Source organism: Myodes glareolus, chromosome 1 (genome assembly GCF_982192425.1).
Source record: "Myodes glareolus chromosome 1, mMyoGla1.1, whole genome shotgun sequence".
Lineage (NCBI taxonomy): Eukaryota > Metazoa > Chordata > Mammalia > Rodentia > Cricetidae > Myodes > Myodes glareolus.
Window position 1 is genome coordinate 55689034 of NC_142026.1, and position 20385 is coordinate 55709418.

At 49.9% G+C, this 20385-nt stretch overlaps 2 protein-coding genes across 4 annotated transcripts; both read left to right on the plus strand.

Annotated features, from left to right (window-relative positions):
• Positions 1 to 1057: 1057 nt before the first annotated feature.
• Rbm42 (RNA binding motif protein 42) lies at positions 1058 to 11419 on the plus strand. Of its 2 annotated transcripts, XM_048438179.3 has the most exons (10): positions 1058 to 1297; positions 1534 to 1669; positions 3817 to 3901; positions 4001 to 4075; positions 5693 to 5758; positions 5834 to 6009; positions 6952 to 7284; positions 7514 to 7631; positions 10888 to 11082; positions 11179 to 11419. In XM_048438179.3, exons 1-10 carry the CDS (start codon positions 1170 to 1172, stop codon positions 11289 to 11291), a joined length of 1425 nt encoding a protein of 474 aa, XP_048294136.1. In that variant the 5' UTR covers positions 1058 to 1169; the 3' UTR covers positions 11292 to 11419. The 2 variants fall into 2 exon arrangements, with proteins under 2 accessions (XP_048294136.1, XP_048294145.1); XM_048438188.2 differs by lacking the exon at positions 5693 to 5758 and having other exon boundaries at positions 1059 to 1297; positions 5855 to 6009.
• Positions 11420 to 16274: 4855 nt separating this feature from the next.
• On the plus strand, positions 16275 to 19205 carry Etv2 (ETS variant transcription factor 2). Of its 2 annotated transcripts, XM_048441424.3 has the most exons (7): positions 16275 to 16756; positions 17020 to 17109; positions 17206 to 17295; positions 17463 to 17522; positions 17738 to 18211; positions 18732 to 18844; positions 18986 to 19205. In XM_048441424.3, the coding sequence occupies exons 2-7, from the start codon at positions 17040 to 17042 to the stop codon at positions 19184 to 19186; spliced, it is 1008 nt and encodes a 335-aa protein (XP_048297381.1). In that variant the 5' UTR covers positions 16275 to 16756; positions 17020 to 17039; the 3' UTR covers positions 19187 to 19205. The 2 variants fall into 2 exon arrangements, with proteins under 2 accessions (XP_048297381.1, XP_085551307.1); XM_085695181.2 differs by having other exon boundaries at positions 17020 to 17295.
• Positions 19206 to 20385: the final 1180 nt, after the last annotated feature.

Here is a 20385-nt window from a genome sequence, read left to right on the forward strand (position 1 = left end):
AGAAAAAAAAATAAAAACATCAAATCACAAATGAAGAACACAATATAAAACATCTAACCAGCATTCCTCAAATGTGTCACAGGGAAGAAGAGTCCATGGAAATCCAATGTAACAAGAATGTGACATCCTGGTGAGATGCTAGAACAGAATAGGAACATTAGACAGACACAAAGGGAACCAGAATAACCCATGAACCTTAATTCATGAAAATGTTAGCAGGCTTGGTGGAGCAATCAGGAGACAGAAACAGCTGATCTATGAGTTCAAGGCCACCCTTGAACTCAAAAACAAACAAAAACTTCAATTCTCTCTAGATATCTCTAGCTTCAAAGTCAATATTTTGGTCCATACCTACAATTCTAGCACTTGAAAGGCTGAGGCAAGAAGATTTCTTTTTTTCCTTTTTCCTTTTTGCTGTTTTGAGACAGGTTTTCTCTGTAGCTTTGGAGCCTGTCCTAGAACTAGCTCTTATAGACCAGGCTGCCCTCGAACTCACAGAGATCCTACTGCCTCTGCCTCCCTAGTAGTGGGATTAAAGGCGTGTGCCACCACCGCCCGGCTAAGGCAATAAGACAACCTAGGCTACCAAGTGAGGTCCATGTCTTGGTTCAAGGGCCAGACCGTCTTAAAAACCAAACAAAACCCCAAAAGGAAAACATGAAGGCAGTCCGTAAAGTTAAGTTTTGTCCAAAACATAAAAAAAAAATTAAAAAAAAATGAACTGACGCCTATGAGGGCGTCAGGAGACCCTTTGCCCTGGGTCAGGCGTACAGATAACGGACTTGGCAGTGTTGACAAACTTCTGGTGGGCCCCCCGAACTTCCGTACTTCTTCGAAATTCCGGCTTCCACAGCGGGGTGGGCCTGATGACGTTGTTCGCTCTCATTCGCCCCCTTCATCTTTGAGGGCGTGGCCAGCCCTTTCTGCCGCGCTCTGACAGATGCAGGGCCCGGCTGGGCCCTGTCCTTCCGGCACTCTGATTGGCTTGTGCTCCTCCTGGGGGTGTGGCCACATCTCATTGGCCTCTGTTCCTGGGCCTACGGCGTCACGCAGCGCATCCGTCGCGCTGGTCTACACGTCAGCGGCCGGCTCCCACCCGGAGGAGCCAGGGGCTCGACAGTAGAATCTGCGGCGGCCTCAGAGGAGCGGTGAAGGCGACCGCATTAGCGATGGCAGGGGCGGGGCCGGCTCCGGGACTCCCGGTTGCGGGAGGCCCTGTGGTCCCGGGGCCTGGCGTCGGCCTCCCGGGCAAGAGCGGCGAGGAACGCTTGAAAGAAATGGAGGCGGAGATGGCCCTGTAAGGCCCTGAGCAGGAGAAATAAAAGCGGTTTCCGGGCAAATCCACTCAACCCTGGAGCCTCCGGGTCTCCTAAGGCCCGATGCGGCTCCATTAGGGGCTGTGGGATCCGAGGGACTCGGGGCATGGAGACATGCGCGGGGAGGCTTTGGACGGGATGAAGGCGCTGTCGCGAAGTGCCCAGCGCCCCGGTCTTGGTGAGGATCTGACATAGGGTATCTGTCCCTCTCCCTCAGGTTTGAACAAGAAGTCCTGGGAGCTCCGGTGACCGGAATCCCAACTACTGTGCCTGCGGTGCCCACAGTAGAAGCCATGCAGGTCCCAGCAGCTCCTGTGATCCGCCCAATTATTGCCACCAACACGTACCAGCAGGTAAGGCGGGAGTTACAGCTTATGAATCGGGGGGTGCTTTGATCTTAACGAGGGTTTATCTATGGAGAGCGATTAATGTTTTTTGCATTAGTTATTTGCATGACAATACAAATACAGGAACTCGGGATGCAAGACAGTATATTTAATCCTTTGGAAGCATCTGTTCTGCAGCATCCTATCTGGTAGAACTTTCTGCAGTGGCGGCAACTATATAAACTTTCTGCAGTTCAGTGTTCTTCAGAAACATCTTTAAAGCTTATACTCACGGATTTGTGCTGTAGTTCAGTAGTAGAGCACTTGTGTAGCCTGGACAAGCTCTAGTGTGTAAGGCCACCACCACCACAAAAATAATAGTAAAATGTATACTTTTGTTAAATCGTCCCCAAGTCTCATTAATAATATTCCAATGCTTAATAGTCAGCTTTATATGACTAGTGGAAAGAAGGAAACAGGGACGACTATTTAAATGAATACCAGCAAAAGAAACTTGCTAATTCTGTTTGCAATTATTAGGTGGACTGGGCTGCAGCTCAGTTATAGATCTCTTGCCTAGCATGTCAAGACCATAGGTCCCTTGCATTAAAAAAAAAAAAAAGAGCCAGGTGGTAGTGGCGCACACCCTGAATTCCAGCACTCGGGAGGCAGAAGCAAGCAGATCTCTGTGAGTTCGAGGACAGCCTGGTCTACAAGAGCTACTTCCAGGACAGGCAGAGAAACCCCATCTCAAAAAAAAAAAAAAAGAGCAAAAGCAGCCTTTGAGTGCTTTTTCTGCACCAGGCACTGCTCTGCTCTGAGGAGTGAGAGCAGTGAGCATATAGGAGAAAACAAAACAGAAAAGTTAATTGTTGCTTCTTTGGCATTTACATTTTAGTAGGGAGAGAGATTACAGAGTGGTAAGAAGGGCAAAGTTTGAGCTGGGCAGTCATAGTACATGCCTTTGATCCCAGCACTTGAGAGGCAGAGGCAGGTGGATCTCTGTGAGTTCGAGACCAGCCTGGTCTATACAGCGAGTGCCGGGACAGGCTCCAAAGAGAAACCCTGTCTCAAAAAAAAAAAAAAAAGGAGGGGGGCGAAGTCAGTCAGGCCTTTGTGTTTTATTGTTAGTAAAAGTGATGGAGGCATGCAGATGTCTGGAGTGATGTTATCCGCCAGTAGAGCGCTGTCCGTGCAGACCCTGAGACAAAGTGTATAGTGGTCATAGTGTTCAAGCAACAGCAGAGAGCTTAAAGTGCAGAAAGGAAAGTCTAGAAGATTTAGGATGGTGATGGAGCCTGACGGTGGTGACACACGCCTTTAATCCCATTACTCCAGAGGCAGAGGCAGGTGGATCTCTGTGAGTTCGAGGCCAGCCTGGTCTACAGAGCGAGTTCCAGGACAGTCTCCAAAGCTATAGAGAAACCCTGTCTCGAAAAACCAGAAGAAAAAAAAAGTAGACAGTGATGGGAGCTACATTTTGCAGGGTCTTGTAAGCTACTTTGAGAATCTTGGCTTTTACTTTTTTCTAAGGGAGGGCATGGTTCGAGATGGGGTTTCTCTCTGTGACAGCTCTAGCTGTCCTAAAACTCAATTTGTAGACCAGACTGGCCTCGAGCACTCGAAGATCCTCCTGCTTCTGCCTCCCGAGTGCTGGGATTCAAAGTGTGCACCCCCACTACCACCCAACTGGCTTTTACTTTTGAGATAAAGAACTACTAGAGAATTCTAAGAACAAGGGTGATAGTGGTCCTACTTACAGATAAGCAATAGACTGGATAATAGACTAGAGAGGTCAAGGGTAAATTCTAGGAGATGGAGGAAGAGGCTAATAATCTACGTAAAGTGGGTGTAGGTAACAGGGAGAACAAGTTAGATATTATTTGAGATAGTTCTGTGGTGTCTGCGGCCTTGCCCTGATTTCAAAAATGAATCGGGGACTTGGTTATTTCTTGGATGGGAGATAGTACTATAGGGAAGCTGAGTCAGAGAAATTGATCCTGGGAGAGATTAATAATAGTAGCTTTACTCAGTATGGCTCCAGGAGCCCCAGTGAAGGGACCTTGTAGCAGAGCCTGACTGGTCACCAGCCCCATAAAGCACAGGCGACCTGCCAGGGTGGGCCAGCTGAAGCTGATGAGCAACTCTGAGCCAGGCCTCCTTCTCCCCAATAGGTCCAACAGACCCTGGAGGCCCGGGCAGCTGCCGCAGCCACAGTGGTTCCTCCCATGGTGGGAGGCCCTCCTTTTGTGGGCCCAGGTAAGTAACAAAGTGAGAGGGTACGCATCAGGCTGGGTGGTAAGAAGGGATGGATACTCAGATCTCACCTCCCACCATCCTCATCTCTCCTCCCCACAGTTGGCTTTGGCCCTGCCGATCGCAGTCACCTGGACAGTCCTGAGGCTCGAGAAGCCATGTTCCTGAGACGAGCAGGTGGGTTGAGGACCAGGACCCCACATTTGACCAGGCATGCTTGTTTAGGTTTAGAAACTCTGGCTCCTTGCCCAAGTCTGCTGTAGATTCCTTTCTCCGCTCTGATGCTGTCTTAGGACAGTACACACTTGTGTGCCTCCTGATTGTCTCAAGTCAGTTTGTTCTCAGTCCTGTCGCTCCTCGCTGGAAACCTTGACAGTGTCTCCTCAAGCTTTAGCACCTTCTAGCAAGCTCTTCAGTTTGCTTGCTGTGCTCGTCACCTTTGCTTCTTCTAGCAAGCAAGCCTTGTGAAGGACAGGAATCTTGATTTTTGTCACGAGTATCACCAGGCAACTCACTAGTGGTCGGGACCTTTGTGACCTGGCTCCTTGCAGATCCTGATCTCCCACCATACAAAGGGGCTCCAAGCATGGCTGAGCTGTTAGAGAAAGTCAAGGAACCTTCTCTCTTCTGCTTCTTGTCACTCAGCTGTGACCTTCTGTCCGCCATCTGTTTCCACTCTGGCCCTTCAAGTGTATATATGTATATATACACTTACATAATCACATACCGCCTTTTTTTATGATGTTGCTTGTGAGAATGTGTGGTAAGATGTGTGTTCTTAGTTGGATGTAAAATTCTGTTGATTAGCCGGGCGGTGGTGACATATGCCTTTAATCCCAGCACTTGGGAGGCAGAGGCAGGCGGATCTCTGTGAGTTCGAGGCCAGCCTGGTCTACAAGAGCTAGTTCCAGGACAGGCCCCAAAGCTACAGAGAAACCCTGTCTCGAAAAACAAAGACAAAATTACTTTGATTGTGTTTGTTAATACTGCTGTGCTTTTGTTGTGCTGGGGATGAGCCCAGGGCCTCAAATATGTTCTACACTGAACTGCATCCAAGCCCTTAGCTCTTAAAAATAAGACCTTGCTATGCAGCCTAGGAGGGCTTCGGATACAAATCCTGTCTCTGCCTCCTGAATACTATGGTTAAGGGATGTCTCTGTTCCTGGCTTTCTTTTTTCATCTGATGGTGTCTGATGAATCTTAGTAAGTTAACAAAGTGAAAATCTGACTAGATCACCCTGCCCAGACTCCTAACCTGCTGTTCCCTCAGGAGGATACCATTGCTCAGCCAGGAAGGCTGCTTTGTTGCCTATCAGTTTTTCTCTTTGAACTCCCCCCCCCATTTCCTCTGGGATACCACCTGTATTTGAGGGGAAAGGTTTCCTTAATATATATTCTCCCTCGTGGAGGTGTTTCTGCTCACACCTTGCTGGACTTTTAGTTATCCTGAGGTCCTAGCTCGTGGGTCCCTTTTTCCAGGAGGCCTCAAGTCCCCTGGCTGGGTTATGGCTCTCTGGCCTCTGACAGCTCCTTTGGCTGTCCTTCTCTGGCAGTGCATGGATTTCCTCCTATCCTGGACCCAGGGCCTGGCACCACCATGGTCTTCTGGGTTCCTAGCACTGTTCACAACAGGCTTAGGCCCACAGGAAATCCTTGACATCACTTTGCTGAGTGAAGCAATGGCAAGACCACCTCATCTTCTCCAGGATTTCTTGGGTGCTGAGAGTACCTATACAAACAGCTTGCCCCTAGTGTCCCAATCCCCCATGACACCCCCATCTCTCTCTCCCACAGCTGTGGCCCCTCAGAGGGCCCCTATCCTGCGTCCAGCCTTCGTCCCCCACGTGCTACAGAGAGCAGGTGAGGGGCCAGGGTCATGACCCTGCCAAGCAATTTCTCTCAAGCCCTGGAACTTCCCCTCTAACACCCTGACAGATTCTGCTCTCTCTTCTGCAGCAGGTGGCCCCCGACCTATGGCCCTGAGGCCCCCACACCAGGCTCTGGTTGGACCCCCTTTGCCTGGGCCGCCTGGACCACCCATGATGCTTCCACCAATGGCCCGGGCCCCAGGACCACCCCTGGGTTCTATGGCTGCTCTGAGACCTCCCCTGGTAAGTGGGGACTGATTAGTGTGGTTAAGGGGGGGGGGGCTGGAGAGATGGCTCAGAGGTTAAGAGCACTGACTGCTCTTTCAGAGGTTCTGATTCAATTCCCAGCAACCACATTGTGGCTCACAACCATCTGTAATGAGATCTGGTGCCCTCTTCTGGCCTGTAGGCACACATGGAGGCTGAACAATGTATACATAATAAATAAATCTTTTTTTTTTTTTTTAAAGTACAGTGGGTAGGGGCTCCCAGTCCTAACTCACTACATTTAAGTCTCTCTTCCTCGACTTTGTTTCTGTTTCTTTGTACCTGTGTTGTTTCATTTCTTTATATGACAAAAATCTTTGTTTTCTTTGCTCTTTACAGACAAGAACTTGCTACATAGCTCAGGCTGGCCTGGACCTACAGTCCTCCTGCCTCAGCCTCCCAAGTGATGAGGGTAGAGGCATGTAGACCATGCCCAGCTTTCTCCTATGTGGAAGAGAGTATAAAGAGAAACACATAAGCCAGATGGTGGTGGCACTTGCCTTTAACCCCAGCACTCGGGAGGCAGAGGCAAGCAGATCTCTGTGAGTTCAAGGCCAGCTTGGTCTACAAGAGCTAGTTCCAGGACAGGCTCCAAAACTACACAGAGAAACCCTGTCACAAAAAAATAAATAAATAAATAAATAAATAAATAAATAAAAAATTTAAAAAAAAACCAGGAAGGAAAAGAAAGACCTGTTGATAATATTCCCATGTGTTTTTATTTTCCTTTCATTCCCTCTTTGTCCCTGTATACATCACCTGTGTCTATCTCCCTTCTGCCTTTGTTTCTGTGTCCAGCTGACTCTACTTCTCTGCTCCCTGGTCCCTGGCTCCCAGACCCTTGCTTTGTATACATTGGGGGTGGTAAGATATGAGCCTGTGAGCTGCCCATCCCTCACACCCTTCCCTTGCCCACAGGAAGAGCCGGCGGCTCCTCGAGAGCTGGGCCTTGGCCTTGGGTTAGGCCTGAAGGAGAAAGAGGAGGTAGCAGTGGCCGCAGCAGCTGGGCTGGAGGAAGCTAGTGCAGCAGTGGCTGTGGGGGCAGGAGGAGCCCCAACTGGCCCTGCTGTCATTGGTCCCAGCCTCCCACTGGCCCTAGCCATGCCCTTGCCTGAGCCTGAGCCCCTGCCCCTCCCACTGGAGGTGGTACGTGGCCTGTTGCCTCCACTGCGAATTCCTGAGCTCCTGTCCCTGCGTCCACGACCCCGGCCCCCTCGGCCTGAACCACCTCCTGGCCTCATGGCCCTAGAGGTAAGCGGGGACTATGCAGCAAGGGGACAGAGGGGCTGGGAGAAAGCAGAAGCCCATGAGCTTCCACACAGGAACACAGCCCTCTAGTCAGAGGGTGGTCAGGTGTAGACAGGGGAGGCAGTCCATCATGTAACACAGCTGGAAGCTTATGTAGCACTTGAGTGGGAGGTGCCAGGGGTGGAGGTAGTGCAGAGCACAAGACTCCCAACACCTCTCCCTGCCCCTACAGGTCCCAGAGCCTCTGGGTGAGGACAAGAAGAAAGGCAAGCCAGAAAAATTGAAACGCTGCATTCGCACAGCAGCGGGGAGCAGCTGGGAGGACCCCAGCCTGCTGGAGTGGGATGCTGGTGAGTGGACCAAAGTGAGAGGTTGGGCATCACCCATCCAAGAACAGGCTGTCCTGAGTTTTCAGGGCCACCAACAGAGAAGGGGGAAAAAGTGACTGCACAATGTCTGGAGGGTGTGGTGGGCAGAATTGTTCTCTAAGGCTTTGGTGTGGTTTTGCTGGAGACAGGCTCTCTCTGTGACCCAGGCTGGCCTAGACTTTCAATCCTTCTGGCTCAGTCCCCCAAGTGATAGAATTACAGGTGAGAATCACCAGGCCATTTGGTACCTAGGGCTTTCAGACTCTTTCTCATGGGGAGCTTGGCCTGCTGAAGGTCAGAGGATTCTGTTTTAATGCTTTTAAGGCACACAGTGATAAGTGAATGGCCTACCTGCTGCCCAGATTCCACAGTTAACATTTTGCTGTATTCACTTTATCCCTGTGTGTTTGGGTGCATGTGCGCACATGCATACACACACACACACACACACACACACACAATGCTAAGGATGGATCCCAGGGCCATGCACATGCTGGGCAGTCATGCTACCATAGAATCCTGCCTTCACAGAGTTGTGTTCTCTCATTCTTTATTGTTTAAAACAAGAAGTGAAATTATTACTTTGGTTGTTTTGTAAGACAAAGCCTCGTGTAGCCCAGATTGGTCTTCAATTCATTGTGTAGCCAAGTAGGACCTTGAAGTTATGACTCTCCTGCCTCTCCATCTGAAGTGCTGGCATGTGTCACCACGCTTCAGTTTATGCTGTGGGTTGAACCCATGCATGCAGTCAGCTCTACCAACTGCTCAACATCCCTAACCAATACCCAGTATTCACCCCAAGAAAGACTTTCTTTCATGTTATAATCCTATTAAAACAGCTAAGAAAATAACAGTAATTATTGATTTTGAGACCAGCTCTTTGATGTAGCCAAGGCCAATCTTGAACTCACCATCCTCTTACTCTACCCTCCCAAGTGCTAAAATTGCAAGTGTGTTTCACTATACCCAGCTTCTACTCCTTCTGCTTGATTAAACTGGCCTATGTAGCTCAGTGGTGGAGCACTTGCATAGCATGTGTGAGCCCCTGAGTATTCCATCTCCAAGTACTGCAGAAAAGAATTTAGTTAGAGAGATACTTAAGTGGTTAAAACATAGACCACTTCTACAGAGGACCTGAGGTCAGTTCCTTCCTGAAGTTCAGGTTCCTCACAACTGCCTGTCACTCCAATTCTAGGGGATCTGACAGTTTCTTCTAGACTCAGAGACACCGGTCCTCACATGTGTACCTACCCACACAGACACGTGCACACATATACCAAAATAAAAATCTAACCAGGTGTGGTGGCACATGCCCTTAATCTGAGCACACTCAGGCAGAGGCAGGCAGATCTCTGTGGGTTTGGGGACACTCTGGTCTACAGAGTAAGTTCCAGGACAGCCAGAACTACACAGAAAAACCCTGTCTCAAAAAAACAAAAAAAAGAAAGAAAGAAAGAAAGAAAGAAAAATCTTAAGCCAGGTATGGTGACATACTCCAGAGGCAGTCAGATCTTGGGAGTTCGAGGCCAGCCTGGTTACATAGCAACTTCCAGGTCATCCATAGATACATAGTGAGACCCTGTCTCAAAAAAAAAAAAAAAAAAAAGGGTGTGATCTTTTTTTTAAGGCAAAAAGAAAAAAGCTATCTGCTAACTTAAGTCCTAAACCCAGAAGAAATGAGAAGTCATTCAGTCATTCATGCAGAACTGTGGGGATAGAGGGTATCTAGATTCTGGCCAGCATCCTTGTGTTGCCTCAGGTTCATGGCCATAAAGCCAGGTGGGCAGGAGAGGGTCTGGTGACAACTCTGCTTGAACTCCCCTGCCTGACTACACCTGCAGACCTGACCCAGACTGTCAGCTTCAGTAGGACAGGTGGGCCTTATAAGAAGTGAAAAGAGTGCCTGCCCTCAAAGATGCTTTAGCTGGCCTGGCGTGGTGGCACCTACTTTGATCCCAGTACTCCGAAGGAAGAGGCAGGCAGATCTCTGTGTGTTCAAGACCAGCCAAGTACATAGTGAGACCCTTCCACCCTCCAAAACAAAGTTTTTTGTGGTTTTGTTTGTTTGGTTTTGGTTTTTCAAGAAAAGGTTTCTCAGTGTAGCCTGGACTGTCCTGGAACTCGCTCTGTAGACCAGACTGACCTCAAATGCACAGAGATCCACCTGCCTCTGCTTCCCGAGTTCTGGGATTAAAGGCCACCACTGCCCAGCTCCAAAAGGAAGTTTTAGCTGAAAGATCAGTTTGTGGGAAACCTAACTTCAGTTTACACGTCTGCAACCTTTTTTTTTCCCCTTATTTTAAATGAAGGTCTTGCCACCACATCTGACTTGTATATTATACAATAATTAATTTTTTGAGTGTGTTGGTCAATGACCTTGCTAGAAAATCTCATTCTCTGGGTTGTTATACTTTGCTTCTGGGGTAGCCTAACTCACTCGTAAATAGTCTTTAGTCGCCATGGAAACCATGGGGTGGGCAGCTCCAGCCTTGGCTGAGGGCAGAACAAACTTCCCTTCATTCCAGCCTTTGACTGCTGCCTCCCTTCCCATGACAGTCTGGTGGTCTGGGGCAGCTGACTTGATCATGCCAGCCTCCCAGCCCTATTTCTAAGGAGGAAGACAGTAATTTAAGAGCATGCCCAGTGAGACCGGTGGTAGAGGTACCCTGGAGAAGGGACAGGCATTGTGTTCCCATGACAATGTGGAGTTGGAGCAGATTTACAGAGTGGCCCAGTTGAGGAAGAGTGCAGTATTGTGCCAGTGTTGTGGCAGGACCACAAAGGACCAAGGAAAGGCTAGAGCTGGGACAGAGTTAGTCTCATTGCAGAAGTAAGTGACTACAGAAGGTGATGAAAGGCTATGCAGTTAGAGGTTAAGGTGTAGACTCTGGCTGGGTCTGGTGTTCACACCTGTATTCCCAGCACTTAGGAGGCTAGTCTGAACTTCTGCATAACAAAAACCTGTTTGAAAAAATGGGGTGGTAGAGACCCTGGAGCCAGATACCCAGACTTGTCCCAGCTCTGCTTAATGTGGGAGTTCAGGCAGCTGCTTGGTCCCTCTGTCTCAGTGGGAAAGGGCCTGGGGAGTCTCAGGTGCTTATATAACAGACTGCCTGTCACAAGGTGGTCACTACCACATGGATATTGGCAATTATTACTGAGGATCCCAGGGCAGAGACTGAGGATAGAAGGAGGGGCACTCCAGGATGCTCTGACCTCTTCTCTCTCCTAATTCCAGATGACTTCAGGATCTTCTGCGGGGACCTGGGCAATGAGGTGAATGATGACATATTGGCACGTGCCTTCAGCCGTTTCCCATCCTTCCTTAAGGCTAAGGTGATTCGTGACAAGCGCACAGGCAAAACCAAGGGCTACGGCTTTGTCAGCTTCAAGGACCCCAGTGACTATGTGCGAGCCATGCGTGAGATGAATGGTGGGTGAGGCCTGTCCTGGGGATAGTGAGTGTGGTAGACCCCCCCCCACATAAGCCTGACCCCCAAGTTTGACCTGGAATCCTCCATTCCCACAGGGAAGTACGTGGGCTCACGCCCCATCAAGCTTCGCAAAAGCATGTGGAAGGACCGGAACCTGGATGTGGTCCGCAAGAAGCAGAAGGAAAAGAAAAAGCTGGGCCTCAGATAGGGTCTGTGGCTTGGCACCCGCTCCCACCCAGCCGGGCGCTAGCTCCTTCCCACAGATGTTTGTGGGAAACCCCAGTTGTCCACTCCCCTGTCCCAAAACCAGTTTCAATAAATTTACCTTCATTTCCATCCCTGACTGGGCTTAGAAACTGTCAGCTGACAGGGCCTGGCTCGCTGAGAAGTGGGAACTTGGAAAGTTTACCCTGCAAACATTTAGGTGCACAATGTCAAGCCTCTAGTGTGCCTATTACTACCAACTCCCTCTCTTGGTTTCTCAGATTGAATCTCATATGTTCCTGACTGACCTCAAACCTGGATGTGGTTCACAACTATATTCCAAGCACTTGGAAGGCTGAGGCAGGAGGAACAAGCATTTGAGGCCAACCTGTACTACATAGCAAGAACTTGTTTTTAAAAGGGAGACCCAGATCTCTAAGGCTACATACATGCAGTACCACACCAAGTGTATGGGGGTGCTGGGGATTGAATTGAGGGTTTGTTGTTGTTGTTAAATTTATTTATTTGTCATGTATACAGTATTCTACCTGCATGTATGCCTGCATGGCAGTAGAGGACACCAGATCTCATTTTTAGATGGTTATGAGCCACCATGTGGTTGCTGGGAATTGAACGTAGGTCCGCTGGAAGAGCAACCAGTACTCTTAACTGAGCCATCTCTCCAGCCTGAATTGAGGGCTTTGTGTGTGCTAGGTAGGACCCAACCATCAAAGCCTTACCTCTACCCTCTGACCTCTTAAAGTTTTAAGTGTATGGTCAGCATGGCCTATTCTGTGAGGAAGAGGGGCTGTGGCAAGGTCAAAGCCAAGCTTGGCTTGGGTTCATGTTTCTGACTCCAGCCTGTGCTCTTGGCACTGAAGGAAGGTGTTGGAGGGTTATGTAGGCCCTGCCCTTCTAGAGTGCACATCATGACAGGCTTCCATCTACCCCAAGGTCTAGGCAATGCTGAGGATCCTGTGGGTTCTCTAAAGCTCTTAGAGTCATGATGCACTGTCTCCATGGCCCCCAAGCCAGATAGGCCTGGACGCGATCAGGACATGGATTGGGAAATCTAGGAACTAACCTGAAGGGACATGCTGAAGGAGGAATTCTCTGTAGCCCAGACTGGCCTCCAACTTGGCATTCCTACCTCAGCCTCCCAAGTGCTGGGATCCCAGTGTTTACCACCATTTCTAGCTGAGACTTCATGCTCTCTGCCTCACCCTGTGAAGTTCAGATGTGTGCATTACTTTGCTGCACCCTATTTAGCATCTCTTGTAGGCTTCTGGGTTCCCACTTCACTTTTCTTCTCCAAACCTATTAGCTGTCTGCATCTCTGGGGTCTATTCCCTAGCTTCAAGCTTTAAGAATGTCCTCTAGACCATGGACACCAGGCCTAGGCTCAAATGTCCCTCTGGAGACAGCACTGAGCCCAGGAAGCTTAGACATCAAATCAGGCCTGGCTCAAAGGTTGACACTAGAACCCTGAGGCCTGAGCTGGTGATGCATGAGGAGAAGTCCAGAATTTGGGAAGCTGAGGCAGAAGGATCAACATGAGTTCCAGGCCAGTCTGAAATGCATAGCAAGACTCTATCTCAAAAGCCTACAGAACGGAATTCCCAAGCTGGGGGTGGTAGCATATGCTTGTATGACTGGGGCAGGGGAACTGCCAAGAGTTCCACAGAGTGAGACCCAGACTATAAATAAATAAATAAACAAATAAACTGGTTGGGTGTGGTGGCACACACCTTAACTCCAGCACTGGGAGGCAGAGGCAGAAAAATTCTATGAATTTGATGCCATTCTGATCTACATACCAAGTTATAGGCTAACCAGGGTTACAAAGTGAGACCCTGTTTCAAAGGAAGGAAGAAAAAGATCAGAAATGAAATGTCCTAGTCCTATAGAAGCTGGGGAGGCCCAAGCCAGAAGGCAGAGGTACTGGGCTGGAGTGTAGGAAGAAGGTGTGGAGGTTTCCTAGAGACACACCTATCAGAACCCTGGGTTGGGGAACAAATTAAGGGAGACAGGCACCAGGATGGAGAGGTAATTCCAAACCTCTCTGGAAGATCACTCTGGAGAGGTGTCAAATTTCTCCTGTTCTGTGTCCCCACACCCCTTACAACTCCCTCTCTGACGTCACATTTTCCAGTCTGGCCCCAGGAGTGAGGGCCTCCCTCCCTGGCAGGAAGTGCCCTTTAGCCCCCTGCCACCTGGAATGGACCACTAAGCCCCAGAACCCTTAGACTCCTTCTCCTGGTGTCCAGCCAGCCCTTCCTACCCTGAACCCCTTTCTCCCTGCAATTAAAGGAGTGAGTGAGGAGATAAAAATATGACCCGAGAAAAGAGGATTGTCAAAGAGCACCAGACTACAATTCTGGGCCACAATAGGTAGAGTAGAAACCATCACTAGCATGGTACAGAGAGATGGAGCGTCAGGGACACACAGGAGTAGCGAGGGATAGGGTGGCAAGGCCTCACCTCAGGCTGGTACAACAGGGATCTAGAGCTGGGAATCAAAGTCATAAAAGGGAGACAGGAAAGGCCAGACTCAGGGAAAGGAGATCTGGGGTAAGGACACCAGGACCCTTTAGGCCCCTGGTGGGTGGGTGGATTGGGGGGGGCGCTAGGGGATCTCCCCAGGGGCTCATTGCTCATTCGACACTGGATCCAGTCACAACTCCCAAAAGACTGTTTTCTTGGGGTTTAGTTTTTCTGCAACATATAAGGCAGTGATGCCTCCCTCCCTCACACTCCACAATACTGAAGAATGAAAGGACTGTGCCCGTTCTGGAGCCTGGACTAAAAAGACTTGGACCAGGAGGCTGGAGAGATGGCTCCGCGGTTCAGAGCATGGCTCCCACATGGTAGCTCATAACCATCCATTACTCCATTTCTAGAGGATCCGTTGCCACCTTCTGATTTCCATAGGCACCACGTATGGACATGGTATACAGACAGACAACACTCATACACAAAAAAGTTTTTAAAAATTTTTGCTAGGCATCATACATGTTTGTAATCTTAGAACCCAAGAAGAAGAAGGAGGAGGATCAACAGTTCCCTTTGAGGCCATCCTGGGATGCATAATCAAACCCTTGCTCTAAGAACCAAGGGGTTAGGTGAGTGAGATGACTTAGTGGGGAGAGACACATTGTGGCCACTTCTGATGACCTGAGTTTGATCCACAGAATCCACATGGTGAGAGGAGAGCACTCACCCCCACAAGGTGACCTTTGACTTCTGACAGTGTACACACAAACACACACACACACACACACACACACACACACACTAAAAATACAAGCCTGTAGTGCAGTGGTGGTGTGCACCTTTAGTCCCAGCTCTCAGAAGACAGAGGCAGGTGGATCTCTGTAAATTTGAGGCCAGCCTGGACTGCAGAGCTAGTTCCAAGTCAGCCAAGTATACAAAGAGAAACTTTGTCTCAAAAAAGCCAAGGAGGAGAGGGGTAGAAAAAAAAAAAAAAACCAATGTGGCACATGCCTTTAATCCCAACACTTAGGAGGCAGATTTAGATAGATGTCTGTGAGGCCAGCTGGGGCAACATAGTGAGACTCTGTTCTCAAAAAAAGAAGAAGACGAGATAGAAATAATAAAATAAAAACCAACGTCTTAGTGGGAAGATGATTGACTCCCATGGGTAAAGGTGCTTGCCACACAAGTCTGGACCTGAGTTCAATCCCCAGAGCCCTGTAAAGCTGGGACAGAACTGATTCCACAAAGTTGTCTTCAGACTTCTACACACACATCCTGGCACACATACACAATAAAGTTAAGGGTAAAGGGGTAGAGATACAGCTAAGTGGTAGATTACCTGCCAGGACGAATAAAGAAAAATGTTTGTGGGACTGGAGAGATGGCTCAGCATTAAGAACACTGACTGTTCTTCCAGAGGATCCAGATTCAATTCCCAGCACCCAGATGGCAGCTCACAACCATCTGTAACTCCAGTTCCAGGGGATCTGGCACCCTCACACAGACACACATGTGGACAAAATACCACATGTAATATAAGTAAATTATAAAAGAAAAGAAAAACGTTATATTTATTTGTTTATTATTTCTCTATTTGAATCTCACTTTGTAGCCCTGGCTAGCCCGGAACTCATTGTATAGACTAGGCTGGAATTGAAATCCATAGATCTGCCTGCCTCTGCCTCCCTAGGGCTGGGGTGAAAGGCAAATGCTACCATGTCCAGCAATGAAAATGTTTTTAATATTAAATATTTAAAAATACTAAGGTGGCAAATATTTAATACTAAATATTTACCTATTAATATTTATTAAGAAAGTACTTACTTAAAAATGGTCAGGTCATGGAATTTAAGGCTTGCCAGGCTTAGCAAATTAAAACAAACAAGCAGAACACCTAGTTACTGAGTTTCTGTTTAAAAAACAAGCAAACACAGACTTTTTGTATAACTATGTCCCAAATATTATGTATACATAAGCATATTGCATGTGTTATTCTTTTCTGAATCATTTGAAGCAAGCTACAAACACGAGATTTCATCCCTAAATGTTTTCACTTTTTAACGAAGATATTTTCCCCAACAAACCATTGCCATAATTAAAATACTTTTTGCCAAAAATTAAAGTAATTTTAATGAATAAAATTATTCCAGGCAATAACACATTCAGTTCATACTCAAAATTTCCCAGTTTTCTGGGACTGCAAAAGCCCAGAAAGACATGGGATCTTGACAGAAAGAGAAGTGGGAGAAAGCATGCCACAATTTCCCCCTTCATAAAATCGGGATGAAAGCATCTCCCTCTTTAAAAGATTAAATACAGGCCCATTGTATAAGCCTCCTCGGAGCCAGCAGTCCCTCATTTAACGTTAGCAGTTACTTTTATTATAACACGTTGATGTTATTTTAGTTATGAGTGCCACTATTCGGAAGACCCTCCCTAATCGTGCCTGGTAAGAGACTCAGGGCTGGATTCCCCCCACCTCACCCATCTGGCTGTCTGTCACCCTGCCGATTATGACGTAGGTTGATGCTAGGGAAAGGGGGCATCTGGCCGGAAATCCCTCTTCCTGTTGCAGATAAGCCCAGAACTGCCCAGCTGACCCCAGACCCTCCTCCCCCACCACCTTTCATGTCACAGACGGGGAACCTGTCCAAGCCCCTCACCCTATCCCCACTACCCCGTAAGCACCCCTTAGACCTCGGCACCCCCAGCCCTGCCCTGCCCCTGTTCCCCAAGTCCTTTTCCAAGCCCGATTCATCCCTGAAAGGGGACAATTCCAGGGACCAGTGTGCATCCCTAAAGCAGGGGGTGCAACTTGGCCACGCCCCCATCCCTGCAACTTGACCCGGGCTGCGACCCCCAGCTCTGACGTCTCGGAAAATTCCCCCTCCCCTACTCAGGCCCCCCGGGAAGGGGGCATGGTATGAAATGGGGCTGAGACCCCCTGGCTACGAGAGAAGGAACCTGCCAGAGGTGAGCCACTGCGAACTGGGGACTGATGCCTGGGTATCTAAAGTGGGAAGGACCTGGGAACTCCCAAGACGCTGGAAGCCTGGATTGAAGTGTCTGAGAGAGGGAGAAGGGACTGGAAACCAATATTCTATTTCCTGGGGAAGGAGGTTGCAGAAGTCTAGACTCCTGGGTCCGAGGGAAACAAGGGCTGCAATCAGACTCCTGGGTCCCTAAATGTCACTAGCTTGTCCATTTACCCTTGGAACTTTTCCTCTCTTTACCAGGACAATCCGAACAAGCATCCATGGACCTGTGGAACTGGGATGAAGCGTCACTGCAGGAAGTGCCTCCTGGGGACAAGCTGACAGGACTGGGTAGGCTGCTGTGGCTTGGGACAAAGTGGATGCTAGGGTGCAAGGATGCAGCCCTCTTGACCCCTAACGCGGCCTTAACATCCTTGTTGCCCGCAGAGGGAGCGGAATTTGGCTTTTATTTCCCCGAAGTGGCCCTGCAAGGGGACGCACCGATCACATCGATGACAGTGGAGAACTGCTGGAAAGGTGGCTGCTGGGCTGGACCCCCTGGGTGCTAGGGAAATGGGGGAGGATGGGCTCCTAGAAGGCACGAGGGGGCTGCCCGGGAGGCTGAAGGAAGCATGGGTGGGTGGCCGAGGTCCCTAAGTCACTGCTCACATCGTCCCTAAACTGAGCTATCTTGTCCAACACAGGGTTCTCAGAGCAGGGCTGGAGCCCCGCTTTACCGCAGGAGGAAGTACCTTGTGAGAAGGGTGAGTGTGTAGGGAATGAGATGGGAGGAGAGGAACCAGATCCTCACACACCAGAGCTGAGAGTTTAGATCCCCTGGTCTACAGAGGAGCGGGACTAGGACTAGGGACGCCTACATCCTGAAGACTATATAAAGTGCCAACCTCCTACAACTCCCAAGGGTGCAGGGGACCAGGACTCTTGGGTTCCCCTCACTTAAGGTCCATCTTCCTCACAGAGCCGGTTGCTCACCCCGTTCCGTGGTCGCGAGACTGGACTGACCTGGGGTACAACACCTCGGATCCGTGGAGCTGTGCTTCACAGACGCCAGGCCCCGCCCCTCCAGGCACAAGCCCTTCCTTCGCTGGCTTTGAAGGGGCGACCGACCAATATCCTGCTACCTCGGCGGCAGGGGCCCCCTCGTGGTCGCATGCCCCGACAGCCTGGAGCACGGCCAGCTGGGACTGTTCTGCGGGCACCAACGGCGCCACCTATTGGGACAATGGCCTGGGAGGGGAAGCGCGTGCGGACTATAAGATGTCGTGGGGCGGGTCTGCGGGTTCGGACTACACCACCTCGTGGAATACTGGGCTGCAGGACTGCAGCGTCGCTTGCGAGGCGTACCAGAGTGCAGCATTCACCACGTCCTCCAAATCGAGCCAGCAGTCTGATCGGGCCACCTTAAGTCGCTACCGCAAAACCAACCACCGCGGTAAGAGGCTGCAAAGTGCAGAGAAGGGGAAGTCAAACGGATAAGGAGGAGTGGAGCCTGGACACTTTGGCGGGGGAGGGGCTGCTGGTGGTGGTGGTTCTCAATAACTAAAAGAGGCGCGATCTGGGAAACTGGCAGCTAAGGGGCCGGGGTTATGTACCGTGAATCTTGGGAAGAAAGGGGTGAGAGGACACTGGTGACTTTCTAGGGACCAACGGGACAATGAGGTAGGCCCCTGGGTTATGTAAGAGAAAAGAGGAGCATTCAAACGCCTGGTCTTCGAGGTGGGGAGGCTAAACTCGTGAATGCCTTAGATGGGGCTCAGGCTGCTGAAACTGGCTCTTGGGTCTCTACTGTGGAGGGATCCGAACTCACAGACGCCCGAAAAGGGATGGAGTTTAAACTCTTGGGTCCTGAACCTTTTAGCCTTCGCCGTGAAGGCTCCCCGACTCCCAGGGTTGTCCAGCGGAGTGTTCTGGGTTTGAGAAGCCTGACCTTCATCTGCCTCTCTACCTCGCAGGTCCCATTCAGCTGTGGCAATTTCTCCTGGAGCTGCTCCACGACGGGAAGCGCAGCAGCTGCATCCGCTGGACGGGCAACAGTCGCGAGTTCCAGCTGTGCGACCCCAAAGAGGTGAGACAGCTCCCCAGACCCGGCAAATCCAACCTAGTCCTGGTAGGAGCCTAACCTAGTCCTTGACCCCGCCCCCACCCACCCTCGACCACAGTTAAAACCCGCTCCCCTGGCCCTTCTGACCTCCGGATTGCATCCTAGGTGGCCAGGCTGTGGGGCGAGCGCAAGAGGAAGCCGGGAATGAACTACGAGAAGCTGAGCCGAGGTCTGCGATACTATTACCGCCGCGACATCGTGCTCAAAAGCGGTGGGCGCAAGTACACGTACCGCTTCGGGGGACGTGTGCCGGTCCTTCCCTGTCGGGACAGCATGGGGCACCTGCCAGGTGCAGAAAACCAATAAAAATACCCCGTCGAACGTGCTTACTTGTCTGCTTCTTTTCCACTGACACTGATTAGACCGTCGGGGAACCTAAATGTGCACTCCGACATTTCCGCACGGCGTCTCCACCCAGACTCAAGTATCCGGACCTCTATCTGTCCTTCACCGAGTCTATGAACCTGGATTCTGATGCCCTTAAACCCTAGACTGCCAGTGTCTTAGTTCCCCCACTAGGAGGATCCTGGAGTGAGGACTAGCCCCTCCCATTTCGAATCCATCAGATTCTAAACCCAGTTCCCTCCCTGCCGGGCCCCTGCCACCCCTTCCTCAGGTGTTTAGGTATCAAGGTCCCACCACTCCCCTCAGCATCTTCTGCGCCTATTAACTTGGCAATTAGTTCAGGGTAAGGAATCCGTAGGGCCTATTGTGCGTGCCTGTCCAGTATAAGGACTTTTAAAGAAACTGAACTTGCTAAGGCTTGACAATAGCTTATTCTCAAATTTATCTAAGAATTTATTGGCTTTTCAAAACAAGGTTTCTCTGTGTAGCCCTGGCTGTCCTGGCACTCACTGTGTAGCCCTGACTGTCCTGGCACTCACTCTGTAGACTAGGCTGGCCTTGAATTCAGAGATTCACCTGCCTCTGGTTCCTGAGGGCTGGGATTAAAGGTCTGGGCGGCCACCACCGCCCCGCTAGGGCTAAGAATTTAATCCCCAAAGTTTTAAGTTAACCAGGAGCACAGAAAGTCGATCTTCAGTGTTTAGAGATGGCCCATATGGGAGTGGTTAGATGTTCAGGATGGAGTCCCCACGATTGCATTCTGACGCTTTATAGAGAGACACAAGGGTGGTCCAGTCTCATACCGCGTGATGTCCTGGCTGTCTCAAGACAACCAGTAAGACCATTTGATGCTGGGTGGTGGTGGTGCCTATCCCTGCACTCAGGAGGCAGATGCAGGAGGATCTCTGTGAGTTCGAGGCCAGCCCTGCTCTGAGCTTCAGCTATCCTGTTGGGACCTCACTGCTCCAGACAGGAGACAAAATCAAAGCCACTTCTTTTTATAAAGGAGCCCCATTTTGGCAGTTTTGTGACTTTAAAACCCCATCATAGAAGTTTACCTGCTCTGTCTTGAAGAAAAGAATCAGGCTCAGGGCCAGGCATAGTGGGACACGTTCGAGGTCAGTTTGGTCTAAGTAGGGAATTCCAAGTCAGCCAAGGCT

Coding starts and splice junctions, on each gene's coding strand:
- Etv2 (XM_085695181.2), top strand. CDS start 17,040: ATGGACCTGTGGAACTGGGATGAAGCGTCACTGCAGGAAGTGCCTCCT. Junction 18,212..18,731: donor CCGCAAAACCAACCACCGCG/GTAAGAGGCTGC, acceptor TCTACCTCGCAG/GTCCCATTCAGCTGTGGCAA. Junction 18,845..18,985: donor AGCTGTGCGACCCCAAAGAG/GTGAGACAGCTC, acceptor ATTGCATCCTAG/GTGGCCAGGCTGTGGGGCGA.
- Rbm42 (XM_048438179.3), top strand. CDS start 1,170: ATGGCAGGGGCGGGGCCGGCTCCGGGACTCCCGGTTGCGGGAGGCCCT. Junction 7,285..7,513: donor CTGGCCTCATGGCCCTAGAG/GTAAGCGGGGAC, acceptor CTGCCCCTACAG/GTCCCAGAGCCTCTGGGTGA. Junction 11,083..11,178: donor AGCCATGCGTGAGATGAATG/GTGGGTGAGGCC, acceptor CCATTCCCACAG/GGAAGTACGTGGGCTCACGC.